Genomic DNA, 21,665 nt, shown 5'->3' with positions numbered 1-21,665 from the left:
ATCACATTGTATACAGGGGTAGCTTCGCATAGTTTTTACATCACTTTTCTTGAAGATGGCAGTAAAATGGTATGTTTTTACAAAATCAAATAGTGTAACGTTGTCCAAAAGATATACATAAAGCATTTAGAGGAAGGAGGCTCCTTTTTCTTTTAACTCCGGCACGGATTGTCTATTGGACAGTGGTAACCCTATGTCATCAACCTCGTTACTCCAGCAGAAGTCCAGGGATTAGCCCTGCATAACTCTTGTTAGCCTCTATTCCCTTCCTTGAACACTGTAGCCAGAAGGTTTTTTTCCTCCTCAAACCTTAAGTATTGAAACCTGGAGGAGGGGCATGTCTGAAAAGAAAATGATGGACTGGACTCTCCCTAGAAGGAAGATAAATGGGTGGTCAACAAGAAAAAAAATAAAATCCTCTGTACCAGGAAATGTTTGGAGTGTTGTTTGGGTATCAAAAAACGGGTGCCCTACACATAAAGCAACAAAGGATTTTGGTCTAAAAAGAACACCATGGCCCAAGGTGCATGACCTATTTCAACAGAGGATTTGAAAGTTAAAAGTTAACCTGTAAAACATTCAATTCAATTTCATCATTTTACAGATGGGCAAAGTAAAACTCAGGCACAGGAACAGAAGTGCCAAGGTCATACAGGTGGTTGGTGGAAGAGACAACCAACTTCCCAACTTCTGACTTTTTAGGGGTGTGTGTGTGTGTTGTTTTGTTTATGTGCAAGGACATTTTTCTTTAGTACACTAACATTACAACAGAAAGTATAGTCTTGTTTTGGTTTTCTCTGCGCCCTCAATTCTGTATAAGACAGTTTCGCTGGCCTCCAACAGAAAGGCTCAGCAAGAGTAGAGACCACCATAAGCAGTACACGTGGGCACCAAGGGCAGATACATTGCCCTTCCTTGTGTAGGAACTAGGGCCACTTGTTGCTTTAATGGGCCAAGTTTGGGCTGGACCTGCAGGAGGGGACACCTTTGAAAAACAGCTTCCTAACTGCACTACAACCTGCTCTGGCATCCTGGTTCCACTCCCCAAACCCCCCAAATCTTCAGCAAGAAAAAAAAAAAAAGAAGAATGGATCACTGGATCGATGGGGAGACTTCTGTCTGCTCCTCCTACTGCCACCTCTTTCTTGCTATTTCCTGCCCGAGGAAACCTGACATCAGCCCAAAAGCATCTCTGGAAATGGGTAGGAGGGAGCCTTACACCTGTCAGCGCCAGAGAAGAAAGTGCGCTCTGCAGAGTTCTCAGTTGTTCCATCTCTTGCGATGAAAGGAAGAAAAGGAGCGAATCCGCCACAGATTTACTGGAGACCAGGGTTACTTCATCCGGCTCCGGCCACAGTAACCCCTGAAGACCAAAGATGCATTTCCATTCCCAGCAGTTCTTGTTGGCGTCTTTCCCTACAGGCTAGCCCAGTGCCTGGCCCCGGAGAAGTCTCTGCGTAAAGGTTCTTTAGGTCATAAATCAGGCTCCTGTGTGTATGTGTGTTTTTCTTAGGAAAAACTGGCACAGACGAATTAGCAGTACAGACTGGGGTCTCCCTACTACCCTTCATGCTTGGCGGCATCACCTTCGACTACCTCGCATTCTCCCGGCGCTGACAGTCCCGGCTCCGGACCTCAGGGTTGGAAGCAGTCAGCCCCAGCTAGAACCGCCCTGTCCGGGGCTGATGCCACCTTGTGCCTAGAATGTGCGTGTGGGTGCAGGCGGGCGAGCGAGCGGCTTCTACAGTGAGACCGAAGCAGGAGCTCAGCCTTCGCCTGCGACCTGCAATCCCCAGATTCCCTGGGGACCTCGAAACTCCCAATCGGAGGTACTCCCCCCCCCCACAGCCGCCCACCTATTCCCTCCCCCCTTACGTCAGCACGCAGCCCCTCCCTGCGTGATGATGCAAAACCGTGGGGAGGGTGGGCGCTGGGAAGGGTGGGGAGAGCCTGAGAGCCAGCGAGGGTGGGAGGGAGTGGGCGGAGGAGGAGAGGGAGCCGAACGCGCATTTAAAGCGATAGCCATCCTCGCTCTCTCCCCAGTGCTGGGCTGTTGGAGAGCTCGAGCTGCAAGCCACCGAGCGCGAGCTCGAGCGCGGCGCGCTGGCCGGGGAACCCAAGAGCGCACGGCGCCCCAAGATGGCAGGCGCCGCGGGACCCCCAACCCTCGCCGGCTGCCCTTTCCCGGGCGCCCCTACCCTCCTCGCCCGCAGGAGACCCTGGGCTTCCCCGGAGGAGCTCACCCCAAGGGGCCAGGACGCCAGCGAGCCCGCCACCGTCCCCTCGAGTGCCGCCGCCACCACCGCAGCCGCGGGAGCAGCATGGTCCAGCTGGGGAAGCTGCTCCGCGCCCTGACTTTGATGAAGTTTCCCTGCTGCGTGCTGGAGGTGCTTCTGTGCGCGCTGGCGGCGGCGGCGCGCGGCCAGGAGATGTAAGCCCCGCACTCCATTCGGATCGAAGGGGACGTCACCCTCGGGGGGCTGTTCCCGGTGCACGCGAAGGATCCCAGCGGAGTGCCCTGCGGCGACATCAAGAGGGAGAACGGGATCCACAGGCTGGAAGCGATGCTCTACGCCCTGGACCAGATCAACAGCGATCCCAACCTGCTGCCCAACGTGAGGCTGGGAGCGCGGATCCTGGACACTTGTTCCAGGGACACTTATGCGCTCGAACAGTCGCTCACTTTCGTCCAGGCGCTCATCCAGAAGGACACCTCCGAAGTGCGCTGCACCAACGGCGAGCCTCCGGTTTTCGTCAAGCCCGAGAAAGTAGTTGGAGTGATTGGGGCTTCGGGGAGTTCGGTCTCCATCATGGTAGCCAACATCCTGAGGCTTTTCCAGGTAGGGGGGCGCTCCCTCCGGGGCAGAGCGCGCCGTAGCTCCCCGCGCTCTTTATCCTGAAGGCTGGCTTGGACTCCAGGGGTGCGGGGTCTGGTCAGCCTTCGCTCATTTCCACCCTGGAGATCCTGCCGAATCCCTCCCACCTCACCCGAGGAGGTACTTTCCCTGCTTGATTCATTTCCCTTCCATCTCTCCCCTGTCCGCGCTCCACTCCATCCGGCTTGACATTCTGGATTTATGGCCCCATTGACAAGAAACAGTCTCCGAAAAACAAGGCGATGATTTAAATGGGTTTGCATTCGAGTGAAATATGGTTCCAAAACAGGCTTGTAAAAGTGCCGGGCTCCTGTGAGAGCCACTTAGGCGCAAGGAATATGAAAGATGAGAAGACGCCTAGAAACTAGGCATTTCTCAGCTCCTCAGCTTCCCTGCCCCAAGCCGCCCGACAAGCTGCAGCTGCCTTGGAAAATTTCGAGAAGAGCTTAGGGAGGCAGTTCTTAAACCGAAGGCTAGGTCTTCACCTACATTTGGACGTGAATTGCCCATTTCGCTCGGGTTGGATTTCCCGACCTGTAACCTGTCTCTGCGAGGGCATGGGGCGGAAGGCGTGGGGACTGTCCTCAAGCGGGGAGAAGCCACCCGCAGACGTGCCCCCAGGTGATTTGCTCTGGGCAGTTGTTTGCACCGTCTAAACTGCCTTTGCGATCCGGCCACTGGCAGGAGCCGGGCGATCAGCTTTCTACTCCTGCCAGCTCAGAGCCCGGAGGTGAGCTCATGCTAACTGCGAAACACAGTCGCTTTGTCTGCACCCACCCTGTGCCCATCCTTTCCCACGACCTCTCTAACGCAGCCCCCAACCCCAGTCCTGGGTTTTGAGGACGATTCTCAGAGCCAGACAAGAAGGCGCCTGGAGGGAGGCAGTAGGGTGCGCTGAGCAAGGCCGGGCGGTCGGTCCTCTAGCTCCGGGTGCAGGCGGGCAACGGCGGAAGATGCGAGGACGGCGGATCGGGCCCGCTGAGCGGTGGGCGGTGCTGCAGTGCTCTCTCACCGCCTGCTCCCGCAGCCTCGGCCCCAAGGCTCCTGTGCCGCCCTGGGTATAGATGGATGGCTTCTGGATGAAGAAATTGAGTTTCAGGGTCTGCGTGACTATGGGTTCTCTTGTTTCTCTGTCTTTCTTCCTGTGTGTCTCTCTCCTTGTGTCTCTTTCTCCCTGCTTTTTTTTTTTTTGTCTGTCTGTTTTTATGTTCTCCCTTTCAATTTCTGCCTCTCTTTTCCTTCTCTACCCCTATCTCCAAGTTTTCTGTTCATCTCTGTCTTGAAGTGATCCTTTCCTAATGCACAGCTCTCTCCCTGCCTGGTAGGACCCAAGCTCAGTTAGTCCCTTCTCCAGATGTTCTGGCTGACCCTTATGCTCCCCGTAGCTAAAAAGTCGGCTCCCTCTCAAGTGCCTTTCCTGAAGCATGTTGGGTTTCTGGAGGGGACTCCTTGTGAGATTCAAGCTGTCACTACATCAGCACCCAGGGGTATGAAGTTTGTGTTTGTGCCAGAAGGAGGGGTGCCTGTCTAAAGCTGCAGCCTGGTATGGCCCCTCTGAGCCTCTGAGCATCCCTAGCACCTGTTGAGTATGCCACCTCTAGATGTTTGCAAGGCCAAAAGTGCTTCTGGGCAGCCTTCACTTTGAGGTAATGCTTTCAGGAAGAGCCTGGGTTGTTGGAAGCAAAACCCAGAAGCACTTCCTTTACCTCTGAGCTTAAACTAGAGAACCTGAGGAGGCAGCGCTGCAGGGAGGATGAGGCCAGAGGTCACCTGAGAACCACAGGGGCAACTCACAGTATTTTTACTGGAGCTCTGGGGGTTGAAGGCACATTTGCTGTTTGACATTTTAAAAATTATTTTGGTGCCTCCACTTGGAGCTTGGGAGCTTGCAGATGGGCCTGCCTGTCGAAAAAAGAGTGAAATCTTAAAGTCAAGAGAGAGCTTGCAGACTAGGTGAAGGATTGTGTTTGCTGAAAAAGATTCCAGGGGGAGCTGATTCCTTCTCTGGTGTGTGGATCTGAGGCACTTGCAAGAAAAGAGAACGCTTGCCTTATGCTTAGTTCCCCCGTTCCCTGGGCTGGGAAGGAAAGGAACTGAATGCCAGCATTAGCAGTGTGCGTTGGGACCAAAACCATTCAGAGAAAACACTGTCATTTTCCTCTAATTTGCAAATTGCAGCTATTCATGTTGGATTGAACAGCTGAGGGAAAAGAGCCCCCAGTTTTCACCTGCATTTATTGAGAAGAGGCTGGTAGTAGGAGGGATGCACCAACTTGTGGCTTGTGCTGCAAGCTGGATATAAGCTTGGTGTGAGCATCCTGGTTAACCACTGCCCATGTTCAAATATACAGAGATAGATTCCAACAGTCTCTTCCAGTAGCCTTATTTTTGCGTGTGATCTTAGAAGCTCCTGGCATGTAAGTCCAGTCCCCAGTTTCCCAGCCTCTGTAAAACCTGCAAAATGAATAGAGAGAATAGTGGAACACAGACCCCTTGTTCAAAGACACAGTCACTTTAGGGAAAGAGGAAAAGAACGGGTAGGTGAATCTTCTCTCTGATTGCAGGGTTCAGCTCAATGAAGACTGTCCTGGATAAAAGAAACTCCTCTAAATGGTTGAATTCTTAGCTCTCCAGAGATTTGAGTTTTCTTTTCCCCAGTCCCTGTGGGTTGCTGTGGGGAATGTGTCAAACCTATCATTTGAGATAAAAATTTATGGTGAGGTAAGCTTCTAGGCTGGGGGAAGGAAGACTTAGTGACTGAAATGGGGGATGCTAAGCACTGGGGGGCAGGAAGGAACAAGGAGCTAGTAATGGATGTAACAAATGCTGCAGCTGCCAGCAAAGCCTGGATTGAACTTCCTTCCTGAAAATGAGGACCCGGGCAAGAATGACCACTCAGATGTAAACAGTGTCTCTGACTGGGAATTCTCATCTGCCTGCCAGTGGGCCAGAGCTGAGCAAGTCCTTTCTCTCCTCTGTATGCACACTGAATTGGTTAGTAAGTGACATGTCAGAGGACAGGAATCATATTCAGTGGATCTTTCAAATCCAGGAGTTTGAGGCTAATGAAATTAGTGTGAGGCCAGGGCTCTGCCAACTAGAATTAAGTCACTGCAGCCACCCTGCAATGCATTTTCAGCCTGAAGGGAGCATCAGGGAGGAATTTCGGGAGATTTGTTTCGGAGCCTGTACAAAATAATACTTTCCTAATGCTAAGAAAGATTAAATGTAAATTAATATTGACTACGAGTAACATATTTAAAAAATAATCGCCGAGTGGGGGATGGCTTAAAGTGGAGAGATTATATAATATGGTGGCCAAAGAATAAATCTCCTCTGACCACTGTTTCATGGGCTATAAGTAAGATCTATTACAATGGAAAGTAATGGGAACGTTTTTATTCAAGGCTTCTCTGCTATTGACTTGAGAGCAAACACTCTGAGAGTATAAATTACTCTTGCTATGTGCTGACTCTGAATGAACAATATTTCATGTGCAGTGACATGGTCTAAGCTATAGACTTGGAATTGAATGGCATCTGTTTCAATTGTTTTGTTCTCTCAAGAGCAACTAGATAGAAAAAAGTGGTCAATTTGACCCTTGTGGGAGCGTGTCGCAAATCTAAACCTGTGTCCCTCATACCATAAATGAAATACATTTGTAAATTTGTAAGTGTTTTCCTTCTGTTCATTGATGCTTGAGTATAATCTCAAACTTTGGCAGCAACATTTTATACATAAGTACTTGGTTTTCTTCCTTTCTTCTTTCTCTTCCTCCTCTCTCTCTCTCTCTCCATCTTATGTAATTGGATAGAACTGGGCACCTAGGATGATGTGGTGTTACTATAGTGGGATTTTTTTTTTTTTTAAAAACAACTCTAACTTACCCTTTTAAACATTTCATAAATACAGGTGTCAGTGCCATTTGGAATAGTCTCTATAACAATTTCTGTCTCCACATTTACTGTGTTTCAGCAAATTTACCTAACAGATGGTGAGTGGGCAATTTTTAAAGGGGCATTTTTTTAAAGAGCGGAGGGGGAAGGAATAGAGACAGGCACATACTATATTTGAAGTTACCTCCACGTGTATTTTATGTATGTATACCCATACAATTAAGAAGTCTTTGGATGTTCTATCTTCAAGAATAATTCAGATACTGGATTACTTGAATATCATAAACATTTAGGGTTTAACAGATTCGTTACATATAGACGTTGTATCATGGATTTAAAAGACCATAGCCAGCGGGCAGCAGCGGGCAGAGCGACCGAGCGGCGGCGAGGGCTGGACGGCGGGTGCAGGGGTCCGTGCTTCCTCGCGGTGGAAGGCTGGGGTTCGCCAGAGACGCCGGGTTGCTCCGCGTTGCCAGGTTACCGAGCGCGTGCCCCCCGCCCGCTCTTCCGCCCGGGCCGCCCTCGGCGCCGCCTGAGCCGCGGTGCGGGCTGCGCGGGGCCCTGGGTAAGCGGAAGCCTGGGTCGGGGGCTGCGTGAGGAACTCTCGTCGCGCGTGGACGCTGCGCGAGCGCGCGGGGGACGTAGGGCGCCGACCTGGGGCTCCCCGGCGCTCCGGCTCCGCTCAGGGCGCCCTCTCAGGGGCCTCCGGCGCGAGGCCCCCTTCGTGGTTAAGATGGCGGCGCCCAGGCGGGCCGCGCCGAGGTGAGCTGGAGCTGGGCCCGGAGAGGGGCGAGTCAGCCACGCCCAGGACTTGGACCCCGGGCTGGTCTCCCGTCTCCCGGGGAGCGGCGGGTGAGTGGGCGCGGCCGCGCGTAGGTTCCTCTCGTGGGGTGGTCAGCTCTTCGTGCGTCCGCAGACTTCTGTCGTCTGATAGTCAGATCTGGGGTGGCCCAGGTTGGAGGCGAGGGTGCTTGATTGGGGAAACCTGAGGGGTTTAAGGACTCTGTTGGGATCGTTTTAGACCCCAGCAAGAAGCTGAGCAAGTTTTCTCCTCTCTTCCCGGCTAAGTGTTCTCCCCTCTCTGAAGACGCCAGCTTTTCTGAATCACCTTGTTCCCCGGGGGGATACAGTTGGTGGTTCTGACCGTGGAACGTAGGACCGGGCGCGGGGAAGCCTGAGCTGGTTCTAGTTACTTTGTTTGCAAAGCACTTGTCTTGTCTTTGGAATCTTTGTGTATATAACCAACGTTGGGAAGAGCCAGCGTTTTCTCCTCCAAAACACTGCGAGGGGTAACTTTATACGTAAGAAACAAGTGGGCGTTCACATCCATCTCTTTTCCAACCACTGAGTTTTGGTTGTGTTTCCTTTCTTTAAGTTTGTCTCGTTTTGAACTGATAACAAAACAGACAAACAAACAAAAAAACCATAGCCAGTTACACAAAGTATATACTCTAGTCTCAGTCCTGCCATTAATTAGCTATGTTACCTTAAGTCATTTAATTTTTCTAGGCCTCATTTTTCTCATGTGATGTTTTTTCTTTGGAAAAGTATAGTTTCTCGAAGTCGCTAATCTCTGTGTCATAGTTCAGCTTGGAGAAAACCTGTTCTTATCCAAACTCCATGACATTGTATTTCCAGCTCCAACTTTGGACTTTGAGTGAGTTGGGGGCAACTTTTTAAGGATATTTTCACACAGCTTTTTTAGTTAATATCAGTCTAGCTGACTTGTCATACTCAGACTTTCTCCCATATTCTTTTACCAGTGTGTTCCTTAGTCATATATATAAAGACTGTTGTGGGAAAAATGACCTCCTGGGTCAGCTTACTGCATGGTCATCGACACAGGACAGGGAGTAAGATTCTGTGGATTTTACAGAAGCAGATACAGGTTTCATTTTCCATGTCCTCTCCCCTTTCATCTTACAAAAAAACAGCAGGCTTTTCTTGGAGAACTGCCAGATAATGCCATCCTGCCTCCTCACGGCCCCGGGGATGAGTCGCCCAGGGACTGAACTCCAGTAAAGCAGGTGATTGGCTCATGGGTAGGCATCTGACCTCGGCTAAGTCTATCAGACTGCTCCCCAGGACTTTTCTCTCAGAGCAAAATGGAAGAATTGTCTTTTCTCTCTGGAATTTCTAAGCTGGGGAGATATGACTCTGGGACTCCCAGTGACCATCCAGCACAAGGAGAGACTTTCTGTAAAATAAAGTCTTGCAGAGGTAAGCAGCGCTGAGGGATGGAGAGAGAGCTGGAACCCTGCTGATACTCTGGAACGTCCAGATCCAACTGTATCTGAATATGGCTGCATCCCTGAATTTCTAGTACTTGTTTGTTGAGGTGGTTGTTGTTGTTTGGTTTTTGTTTTTAAATTTCCTTTGACTATTTTGAATTTGTTTTCAGCCATGTGCATGTGAAAGCATCATAGCTAAAAGAGCTAATTTCCTACATTAATGTCAGGTTTGCTGACTGGCATTCCTTAAGTGAAAAATCATATCCGCTATTTTCTTTAAATAAAATCCTTCTAGCTCAGGTTTGAGATAGTCAAAACTCTGCCTCCTACCCCCCTCTTTCCAACATTTACTGTATCACCTTGAAGCATTTGTGACCACATCTTTCCCATCTAGACGCAGTTGAGAGAGAGAGCAAAGACTTCTGATATAAACTGCAACCTATACGCCTCCTACCTGGAAGCTTTAGAACATACTTGATTCTTGTCATTAAAGCAAATCTTTTGTTGTTGTCTCCAGGGCACAGAAGCATTTTCATGGCATAATAGAGTACAAAGTACATTAAGCCTAACTCTACTTCTCATCCTCTTTGACTTTAAATAGGCAGAAAAGAACAATCTCAAACACATTTTCCCAACAAATAAAATACATATACGATTATGTTTAGAAGACATTTATGCAACATATAGTTAGACTGATTAATTAATGGACCTTTCGCCAATTGGCACAGTAAATATATATGTTCGATGTGCTTAATTAAAAAGAAGACAATAACATATTTTTACAGGTTAGTTATCTGAGAAGAGTATTGTGCCAGCACACTTGATACTACAGTATTTCATGTTTGACAAGTAACCTTCTTTCAATTATATTTACTGCTAAATGTTTCTTGGATCAAGCTATTAAATTATAAGGTCAAAAGTAAAATGATATGAAATTACAATGATAAAGGGACACATATCCCACTTTAGGAGAATAGAAGTTCTAATTTCTTTTCAATACTACTAGTAGTGACCACAGTACTAATTTGAGCCCTTACTATGAGCCACTGTGCCCATATACATTTAGTTCTTACAGTAGTTCTGCAAAGGGCATATAATAATCCACACTGTAAAGCTGAAGAAAGTGATTCTCATAGCTGAAAGTCACATAGCTGGTGAGTGGCAAAGTCTAGATTCAAACTTAGAGTCGTCTGACAATGCCCAGGTTGTTGACCACTATGTACACTGCTCAATTGTTGCACCAATAAAAGTGCTTGAAATAATTACAGATTTGCCTACCCCGAAACTGCAGTGATTTAAAGACATCAACGTTGCCAGTTGCTTAACCACATCTACTTACAGTAAGAAATTACATTTTATTTCATTTCTAAAACAAGATTAATTCTGCAGGCCCATAGAAACTTGAGCACACAAATCCTACCTCCAAATGAAAGATGCTTGTTTTCCATTATTCAACACATGGCCCTGTACAGAGGCAATAAATATATAGTAGACTTTCCATTCAAATAAATGAGAAGAGAGGTTTCTTCTTGTCCTGATTCAGTGCCCATCATTATGGATTATGATGGCTCTTCCCAAACTTTACTTCATTCCCTCCACTCTTTCTACAAAACTCCAGTAATGGAATCCATCATTCAGATATATGTGCAAAGCGAAAGGACTGTATTAATACAGTTGCTGAAAGTCAAGTTGATAGAGCACAGGAAATACATCCTAATAAATGCAACATTAATGTTTGTGTGGGCTTTGGAGTGAGGGGTAGAAGAATTTTCAGTTTAATGGAATATTTTGCCTCTTGCTATGAAAGTGCGGCTTAATAGTCTTGTAATTGGTCATTTACAGAATCCTCCATCTCTGGGTTTCATGCTTTCTTTACTCTGCAGCTGTTGATTCCTTCTCTTGTTCTGGATGGAAGAGAGCCACTTCAAAGGGCTCAGCCTGCCTTTTTGTGTTATTGTTTAGATGAAGATATTTCCATTTATTAAAGCACACTATTTAAACATTTTTATCATGTTTCAAACTTGACTGTGTCCTGAAGGTATGAGCACAGGCAGACATAATGGGGGATGTTTTCCAGGAGAAAACATACTCTTATCAAAGGAATTATCAGAATTTTCATGTATGGATTGAGAATCAAATTCTGGAGTTAGACCTGAATTTAAATTCATACTCACAACTTATTACCAGTCTCATCTTGATCAAACGGTTACCACACTTCTCATCAATTTCCTTATCTTTGAAAGCGGAATAAGAGAAGTATGCCTGGTGGAGTTACACATCAAGCTCATCTGATAGAATATTCATAAGGATTTTGCACAAAATATACATGGAAATATTTTAGCACCGAGTTTAGCATGCGATTCGTCTTCAATACATTTAAGAGCTATTATTTTATTATTATTATGCTATCATTAAATATCACTATTACTTAAATGTCATTATTGCTAACATTGCTGTAAAACTACCGGAATAACCCATGATGAATTCCCCTCTTCTGTTTCCTTTGTTTAAATGGAAAATATATATATAGATCTAGACAGAGAACACTTTAGTGATCCTATTCAGTGGAGTGAGAATTTCCATGGCACTGATTAAAACAAATCCTGAATTGCATGCACTTAAGATAGCAGAGAGGGGCTTCCCTGGTGGCGCAGTGGTTGAGAGTTCGTGCCCCGGTCCGGGAAGATCCCACATGCCGCAGAGCGGCTGGGCCCGTGAGCCATGGCTGCTGAGCCTGCGCCTCTGGAGCCTGTGCTCCGCAACGGGAGAGGCTGCAACAGTGAGAGGCCCGCGTACCGCGAAGAAAAAAAAAAAAAAAAAGATAGCAGAGAGGCTAAGAGATTTGAAGTTAGACATCCCCAAGTGTGAATTCTACTGTGACCCTCTTCTAGCTCTAAAACCTTGAGGAAGTTACTTAAACTTTTCTGAGCTTTACTACTAGTTTCCTCATCTGTATCTTTTTCAGGACTATTTATCAAGCATCTTCCTGTTCTCTATGCTTGGACGTATCAATGAATAAATCAGACAAGAGCCTTTGCCTGCGTGCTCCTTCTTGCATGCTTTCTCCCTCCTTACACTCTCGTGTGGAAACGGATGTTATAAATAAACTCTATGCTTTGTCACAGGTTGATGGACGCTACGGGATAAGGAAAAGGATGTGAAGCTCACTGAAGAGGCTTGGGTTGGGAGTGCTGGAGGCGTGTACAGGTAGGTTCTGATTTTAAATAGGGTAGTCAGGGTGGATTTTATAAGTTGACATTTGAGCAAAGACTTGAAGTGAGGGAGTTGTCAGAATGTATGATGGGGCGACCACTCCCTGGGAGCAAGAATAACCAGTCCCAACACTCTAAGGCAGAAATATGCCAGGCAGCTTGGAGGAATATCAAGGAGGCCACCCTGGCTGACTTAGTCAGTGGGGAGGAAGAGACAGCAGGAGGGCTGGAGGTCAGATATGTGACGGGATGGATTGGGTAAGTCCTGGGAGGCCATCACATGCATTGTGTCTTTTACTCTAAATGTAGGCAGCCAGGGACAGGATTTTAGCCGAGGTGTGGCATGAACTGTCTCTTGTTTGAAAAGCATAACTCTATCTGTGGTCTTGAGGATGTGGGGAGAGAGTGGAGTCAGGGAGAATCTCAGGAGGCGACTACAGGATCCTCGAGGTCTATGTTGTTGGCCTGCACCAGGCTGCTAGTGGCTGGTAATTCTCAGAAGTGGCACATTGGGAAGGTTGTGACAGCATTTCGTGGTAGATTGAATGCAAGAATGGAAAGGAAGAGGGGGTCAAGGGTGAATTCGAGATTTAGGGCCTGGGGAACTGGAAAGGTGTGGTTACTGTCACCTAAGATGGAAAAAGTTTGGGGTAGAGCATGTTTGGGGGATTAAAGACCAGTTTTGGAGGTATAAGATTTGAGATGTTTTCGTGACATCCAAGTAGAGATGCTGAGTACACAGTTGGATACACAAGTCTGCAGTTCTGAAGAAAGGTCTAAACTAGAGATACCCTTTAATACCATGGAGATATTAAGAATAATTACATGGAAGCGCTATTTTAAAGATAAAATGAAGTAATGCAATTAGCACTCTGTCTTCTCAAAACATTTAATAACTGTTAGCTAAAATAATTACCTGAAATGAAAAAATACCTATAGTTTCTTTTGTTGTTTGCAGTAAAAGTGAATAAAATGTCACAATTATTTTAATAGTATTTGTGTCACAGTAGTTTTAGTTAAGACACCATGACTACAAACATTTACAATAAACCTTTCAGTCTCCTGCTTTTCACTCTGGTACTTGGAACCATATTTTGTAAGGTTTAAGTTAGTTGTCATAGGGTACCTCTTTAATTAGAAGTAATTCTGAACCGTCTAGTTCCATGCAGTTTTATATACATATATGTATAATTATTATTTTATGATTTATCAAACTCAGTTGAAAATTTGCATCACTGATATACATTAGAATTTAAGCATTTACCCAGGTACTCAAGGAAAAAAATGGACTTGTCTTGTAATTTCCATAGGGGTACTTACTTTCACATCTTCCCTTCACTTTGCTATTGCATACATGGCAGGGGAAATATTATCTTACTGGTCTTTGAGTTCCCCTTAGCTATCTGCAAGTCCTTAAACAGCCTTTGTGGCTTAACCAAAATTCTCTTCCATCTTCATTCCGCTAACAGATATTGGTCTAAGCATGTACTTACACTAAAAAATGCATGACCACGTTGTCTCTACACATCTGTAATTTTATGTTAACACTAACATTATGTAAGCTATACTTTAATTGCAATTATAACAGATTTTATGTCAACACACATCCATTTCTAGTGTTCATCTGGTGTTCACGGGGAGAGCAGCATGTCGTAAATTTTATCAAAATATAACATCTGAAGAATAGAACAGAGGGTAATTGTGTAATTCTGTATTCACTCTAATTAAGTTCAGTGGAGTTGGCATAATAGAATTAAGATGAAAGAAAAAGACATCGAGGTACCATGGCTCCCTCTCCTAACACACCCTTTTCGTATCCGAGAGCAGAGACTCAGCACCTTTCTGTACAGAAATGGAGACAGGAAGAGGCCAGAGGATGAATGACAGGCACGAATGAGGTGGAACTTTGAAGAGCAACATGGAAATGAAATACTTCTTTTGTATTTGGTAGGTGGGGAAAATGTACCAGCGTGTATGCCTACTGGGACCACGTTTTCCAGAACAGTTAAGCCCAGTGTCCACTATGCTGTCCCACCTTCCTCGTAAGTAGGAACATCCTGTTACTTGAATCTTTGCTTCCTGTTTCTTGATAGCTGGTTGAGAAGATTATCACAGGAACTGCATCTTGTTAGCAAACACACTGTTTTGAAATGATTGACACTCACTGGAGAGTGGCAACTCCAAGCTTGCTCTCTTTTGATCTTGGACTATTTAAGTCTGGAGTGCAGGAGTGGGTTATGGGGAAAGACCATTGGAATTCTTATGTCTTCAGCATAATGGTTATAGCATAATGGTTAGGAGTGTAGGTGCTGGTTCAAATCTCTGCTTTCCACTTGCTAACCATATGAGCTTGGGCAATTTACCTGATTACCTGAACCTCAATACTCCTGCCTATAAAATGATGTTAATAATATTTCATCCTCATAGACTTGTTTTCAATGTTAAAATGAAGTCACTTACACCAAGCACTTAATACAATGCCTAGAGCATAGTAAAGTCTATTATTATTACTATTACTGCTACTAATACTATTATTACTATTACTGTCACGATGCCAGGTGCTATTTTCCCTATGCCTTATTCCATTATCTTCTGCCCTGTTCCCCCATTTCTGTCTTGTTTCTGTACAAGGGTAGGTTTGTCACAGAGCATTTTCTTTCCCTAGTGTCTGACTCTTAGTCATCAAGGTGACTGGTCCACGACCCGGCATTCATTGCTGCTCGTTGAAGCAACCCGTTTTGAGAAGGGGAGTTGGATATTGATGCCAAGTTGGGTCAAGGAGAGAGAATTTTCTCTCTTCGGCACTCAGCTAAGTGAAATATTCAGGCCTCAGAAGGAGAATCAGGCAAAGGGCAACATGCTTAATTTCATACCTTAGTGATTAAGAACAAGTCAGACAGGCTGGATTTGAACTCATTTCCGTCATGTACTGACAACGGGATCTTAGGTGCTTTTGTAACCCGTCTGAGGCTCAGTCAACATCTGAAAGAGACGAATAACATTATCAGGACCTAGCATATAGCCTCCTTGTAATAAGTGAGTAAATCCTTTTAAAACGTTCAGCACGTTGTTTGGCATATAAACACTTAATAAAATTTAGCTTCTTTGACTACTACCGCTGCTAATATTATTAAGTAGCTGAGCAGATCCGAGGCCCATTTTTTTCTTAGATTGCACATAATCATTTGGACAACCAGCTCACATTGATCAACCGTTGCTTATATATAAACCCCCATGAACCCAAAGGTGCTTTAACTGTCTCCCAGTCAGAGCCTGTTCTGGGGGCAGAGGCAACACCGGCACTACCCCCGTCATCTTTGCCTTTATTGTCACTACACTCGCCTGCCGTACTGAGCACTTTCTGTTTGCCAGGCACCAAATTTAGCCCTGCGTATGCACTATATCATGTAGTTCTCACACTCAGGTGGGAGACATTATCATCGTCCCCAATTTTCCGATAAAGACGCCGAGGTGTTGGAAAGGTAAGAAACTTGACCCACAGCAAGAGATGGAGCTGGAGTATTCAAACCCTTCTCTCTGACCTCAAGAACCCTTAAATATTAGCATACTACTACATCCTGGTAAGAAAATCTGCTTCCAGCCACTCTGGTGAGAGTAGAAATGATTCTCAGTCCCCACATTCCTCTATTGCCCATGCCACCCTAGCCTCAGGACTAGGTGGGAAAGGAAGTGATCTCTTCAAAGAGCAGCCAAAGGGAACCTACTCCCTTCTGCCTTTTCGTAATCAACTAACCAATATTTTATTTCCTTCTTAAGAGTCCCCACGTGTTCCTTTTGGTACTTAGCTTGGCCTTTTAGAATTCTGACATTCTGTACATGACTCATCCACTGTATTTCATGTTAATTTATTGAGGTCAAGTATAGGGTCTTACTCATCCTGAAGTCCGGTTATCCCCTGTCACATCTAACTCTGTTCTTTTCTTCTTGTAGTACATCTGCAGATATTTATTTGAATTTTGTTGAATGGTTCTCATCAATAGTAAGTACATTAAAAGTTATACAGAAAGTGCTTTCTTATAAGGAAAACCATCTAAATAGATTTCTAGCTCTTTACTTTTTATAGCACTATTGTAGAGATTATAGATCTCCAGGTAGTATTTTTTAGATTGAGTTCTTCATATCATCTTATTTTTACATATCATGATAAATCTGAATTTTCTCTATCAAAGCTCCGAGACTTCACTGGCTTGTAACTTAGCTTGTTGATTATGTGTTATTGACTTTTCCATTTACAATGATATTTGATCCTGGTAAGGATGGGGCTGGGTGGGAAGGTACATCTTAGGGCCATCAATTGGTTTTGTAGAGAACTAACATAAAGATCTAAAGTCTCATCATATTTCTGCAGAACTCATGAATCATTTTATTATAATTCCATTCATTCAGGGAGTATAAAACCATTTTCAAATTGTTATTCCTAATTTGTTCATCTTCTCTTCCTTAGTCTTAGTGAGAAGAGAGCAGGCTGAATGGAAGACAGTCATTATGACCACTGGGGCCACTAGGGTAGGCATCAGTCCCAGAGTTTTGTTTTCATCTCTCCGCTATTAATAGTGGCTAATGTCTTGAGTGCTTACTTGGTGCAAGTTACTTAGCCGACCATGGCAAATGGGTTGTGTCATTTCATCCCCTGATAGTCATACAATTAATGTATGTATTATTATGATATCCCATAATGCATACATGGAACAGAGCCTCAGAAGTAGTTATTTGCTCACAAAATTATGGTAGATGTGGAATTTGGACTCAGGTCTGATAGACTCCTAAATCACTCCTAGTGATTTTTACCACTGAATTAAAGTTGTATACCTCTGGAGAGTAGATAGTTTCTAAAATTTCCTCAGCTCTAACATTTTATAATTAAATTTTTGTCTGATGGCAAGCTTAACAGTTAAGATGGGTAGGAAGGAATGCCAGCCTGTTGAATGGAATTTCCCTGAAATAAGCCTGTTTTATGACACCAGTTCACTGATTCATTCACTCAGCATGTATTGAATGTTTGCTCTGTGCAAAGGCATTTAGGCATCACAGTGGAGTGAGCGCCCCTTCCATAGACTCTCCTGCAGCACTCAGAGAAGTCTTGGACTGGTTTGCCTGTTATGGAATGGGGCTTGGTGATAGAAGCCTGGTTTGTCCTCCACTGATAAAACTAAGACATACTCATATGAGTTTAGAGGCATCTTGAAGCCGTGGGATAGTAACACACATGAATCTTACCATTTTTGCCTGGTATTAATGATACAGAGGCTTTGGATTTGGGTATGGAAAACGGGTGCTATTATGGCGTGTTGGTTCTACATATATACGGACATCACGTGTCATCAGCCTGCAGCTACCTGCCATTCGTCACTACTCCTTCTTTTCACAAACCAAACAAGTACCTTCTTATCTCTCCTGTGGATAAGCTCTTGACAGTGGCACTAGGGCCTCCCTCAATAAGTACATCATTGGCTAAACCAGTGGTTTCTCAGATATGCTCATTGAATAACCCTTAAGGTGGATTGACATTCCACTGCCTAGAATAGAATATGGTGTTTTTTAGAAATCGGGGGGAAAAAATAGGCCACCAGATGTACTTTTTTTAATTTAAATTGTTTATATATATATATATATATATATGAACAATTGATATATATGTGTATGTATACTTGTTCATATATATGAATGACTTAAAATTGAAGAGATATATATATATATATACACACACATATATATATGTATATTTAAATTTTGGTTTCTGTTAGCAAGTAGTAAATTAAATTATTAGCAGATCCATACTGCAGGGAAATAACCAATCAGATTTCATTCAATAGCTTGCTTTTTTGTAGATTTATGGTTGTGATTTTATATCTGCAGGTATGTTTGCTGAAGAAAATATTTCTGCCACTTTACACAAAATTAAATTCATTTAATACCAATGCGACATGTCTCAAATGTCTTAATACAGTTTTAATCTTTAATCGCATCAGAAGTATGAAATTAGAAACGTACCCCAAAATCATTTGAAGATATAATTACTTTCATTTCCCTTATACTTTTGAGACTTTTGAAAAATAAGTATTTAGTTGTACTTATCTGTTTCTGTCTCTCTAAGGATAGCAAACACTGAAGCACAATTCTTTTTAAAAGTCAGTATTAAAAATATATTGTCCAAGATGATCAAAACTAAGGAAGTGGCAAAGAAATTCAAAAATTTAAACTTTCAAAGGGTGCTTTTTCTGTGAATGTGTAGTACTTGTTCTTCTGAAGGAATTAATCTTTTTAAAAATTTAATTAACTAATTTTTTATTGAAGTATACTTGGTTTACAGCGTTGTGTTAATTACTGCTGTACAGCAAAGTGACTCTGTTATACATATGTGTATACATTCTTTTTCATATTCTTTTCCATTATGGTTTATCACAGGATATTGAATATAGTTCCCTGTGCTATAGTAGGACCTTGTTGTTTAGCCAATCTATATATACCAGTTTGCATCTGCTAATCCCAAACTCCCAGTTCATCCCTCTCCCACCTGCTTCCCCCTTGGCAGCCACCAGTCTATTCTCTATTTCTCTGATTCAGTTTCTGTTTCATAGATAGGTTCATTTGTGTCATATTTTAGATTCCACATATAAGTGGTATCATGGTATTTGTCTTTCTCTTTCTGACATACTTTGCTTAGTATGATAATCTCTAGTTGCATCCATGTTGCTGCTGCAAATGGCGTTATTTCATTCTTTGTTTTATGGCTGAGTAGTATTTCACTGTATATATGTACCAGATCGTCTTTATCCATTCATCTGTTGATGGACATTTAGGTTGTTTCCATGTCTTGGCTATTGTGAATATTGCTGCTGTGAAGATCAGGGTGAATGTGTCTTTCTGAATTCTAGTTTGGTCTGGATATACGCCCAGGAGTGGGATTGCTGGATCATATGGTAGGTCTATTTTTAGTTTTCTGAGGAACCTCCATGTTGTTTTCCACAGTGGCGGCACCAACTTACATTCCCACCAACAGTGTTGTAGGAGGGTTCCCTTTTCTCCACACCCTCTCCAGCATATGTTATTTGTAGACTTTTTAATGATGGCCATTCTGACTGGTGTGAGGTGGTACCTCATGGTAGTTTTGATTTGCATTTCTTTAATAATTGGCAGTGTTGAGCCTCTTTTCATGTGCCTATTGGCCGTCTGTATTTCTTCTTTGGAGAAATGTCTCTTTAAGTCTTCTGCCTATTTTTTTGATTGGGTTGTTTGCTTTTATTGTCATCAAGTTGTATGAGCTGTTTGTATATTTTGGAAATTAAGCCCTTGCTGGTCGCATCATTTGCAAATATTTTCTCCCATTCTGTAGGTTGTCTTTTCATTTTGTTTATGGTTTCCTTTGCTGTGCAAAAGCGTGTAAGTTTGATTCGGTCCCCTTTGTTTATTTTCATTTTTATTTCTATTGTCTTGGGAGACTGACCTAAGAAAACATTGGTATGATTTATGTCAGAGAATATTTTGCCTGTGTTCTCTTCTAGAAGTTTTATGGTGTCATGTCTTATGTTTAAGTCTTTAAGACATTTTGCGTTTATTTTCGTGTATGGTGAAAGGATGTTTTCTAACTTCACTGGTTTACATAAGGCTGTCCAACTTTACCAACACCACTTGCGGAAGAGACTGTCTCTTTCCCATTATATATTCTTGCCTCCTTTGTCAAAGATTAATTGTCAAAGATTAACTGAGGTGTGTGGGTTTATTTCTGGGCTCTGTATTCTGTTCCATTGATCCATATGTCTGTTTTTGTGCCAATACCACGCTGTTTTGATTACTGTGACTTTGGAGTGCTGTCTGAGTCTGGGGTGGCTATGCCTCCAACGTTGTTCTTTTTCTTCAGGATTGCTTCGGCAATTCTGGGTCTTTTATGGTTCTGTATGAATTTTAGGATTATTTATTCTAATTGCGTGAAAAATGTCATGGGTAATTTGATAGGGATCGCATTAAATCTGTAGATTGCTTTGGGTAGTATGAGCATTTTAACAATGTTAATTCCTCCAACCCAAGAACATGAGATGTCTTTCCATTTCTTTGAATCATCTTCACTTTCCTTTATTAATGTCTTACAGTTCTCAGCGTTTAAGTCTTTTGCCTTCTTGGTGAGGTTTATTCCTAAGTATTTTATTTTGAGGGTTGTGATTTTAAAAGGCATTGTTTTTTTACATTCCCTTTCCGATATTTCATTGTTGGTGTAAAGAAATGCAACCAATTTCTGTATGTTAATCTTGTATTCTGCTACCTTGCTGAATTCGTTTATCAGTTGTAGTAGTTTTCATGTAGAGTCTCTAGGGTTTTCTATATATAGTATCATATCATCTGCATCTAATGACAATTTTACCTCTTCCTGAAGGAATTAATCTTGAAGTTCTACTAAGACTTTTGGGATACCTGTTTTAATGAGCCACTACTTCCTGCCTGAGATTGCACTATGCACCAGAGATTCTAGAATTAGCATAATAAAACTAATAATGCAAACAACAGCAACAAATCTTCACAAACCTTCCTTGCAAGGACGTAAAGTCCACTGGAAACACAGACAAGTGAAACACACATTCAAAATGGCAGTGATTCTCAAACATTTATGTGCTGAAGAATCATGACAAGCATCATAACCAGGGCAATTACTAGACCCCTTCTCCAGCTGGTCAGGTGTAAGGTCCTGTAACTCTATTTTTGGTGAATGCCTCCAGGAGAGTGTGAGACAGATGTTCTCAGTTGTCGTCAACCTTTAGTGTGCATCAGATATGCCTGAGAATATTGTTAAAACACAGATTGCTGGGCTCCAGTGCCAGAGTTCTAACCAGTTCCCAGGTGTGGCTGATATTGCTGGCCCAGGGACCACATTTTGAGAACCACCTTTCAAAACTCTGCAGTATGCGGTTGTGTGTGTTGTGAATGAGACGGGCCCAGAGAACCAAAGGAGGGCAAAGGGACTCTGCCCTAAATTAGCCAAAGGTAACAATAGCAGCTAGAATTGATTGACCCAAGGAAAAATTATAAGAACTTTACCTGCATTTGCTCATTTAATCCTTTCAGTAAGGAACGTAGGTGCTACTTAGTGTTCTTCTTTTACAGGGGTGTCCAGAGAAGGTAACTACTTTGCCCACATCCTAAACTGGTAAGTAACAGATTAAGAATTCAAGTCTAGGAAGTCTGATTCCAGAGCCCACACCTCTACTCTTTCTGCATGTAGAGAGGAGTAAAGGGTTGTCAGTGAAGCCTTCCTGGGGCCCCTGGCCTCTGAGTGTAGTTAGAAGGATGAGTGGACATAAAGATCATTATTTGTGTGTGGTGGGGGTAGGGGAGGAAGTATGAGGGCTTCCAGAAGAGCCTGCCCTCCCCATACATCTGCTATAAGCAAGTCTGATGATCAGGAGTCTGGAACATGAGTATGACTATGGGATACTGAGA

At 43.7% G+C, this 21,665-nt stretch overlaps 1 protein-coding gene and 1 pseudogene across 35 annotated transcripts in view; one reads left to right on the top strand and one right to left on the bottom strand.

The window, feature by feature from the left end:
* Positions 1 to 21,665, bottom strand: part of LOC137222074 (UDP-N-acetylglucosamine--peptide N-acetylglucosaminyltransferase 110 kDa subunit pseudogene) — a 225,515-nt pseudogene that overhangs the window by 96,337 nt on the left and 107,513 nt on the right.
* LOC137222075 (uncharacterized) overlaps positions 1,973 to 21,665 on the top strand; it is a 147,546-nt gene continuing 127,853 nt past the window's right edge. Inside the window, exons 1-6 of one of the 35 annotated variants that reach the window (XR_010942263.1) lie at positions 7,330 to 7,624; positions 12,129 to 12,210; positions 14,043 to 14,257; positions 16,167 to 16,215; positions 16,687 to 16,742; positions 21,330 to 21,372. Coding sequence is in view for 1 of the 35 variants with exons in the window: in XM_067732799.1 (XP_067588900.1) it covers positions 2,565 to 2,840 (276 nt within the window). In the remaining 34 variants the exon portion in view is untranslated. The other 34 variants (XR_010942279.1, XR_010942273.1, XR_010942272.1 and 31 more) reach the window with 34 other exon arrangements.

This window comes from Pseudorca crassidens, chromosome 3, assembly GCF_039906515.1.
Source record: "Pseudorca crassidens isolate mPseCra1 chromosome 3, mPseCra1.hap1, whole genome shotgun sequence".
In the NCBI taxonomy this organism is placed as follows: domain Eukaryota; kingdom Metazoa; phylum Chordata; class Mammalia; order Artiodactyla; family Delphinidae; genus Pseudorca; species Pseudorca crassidens.
Note: the sequence above shows the minus strand (reverse complement) of the source record. Positions and strands in the feature narration are given on the sequence as shown.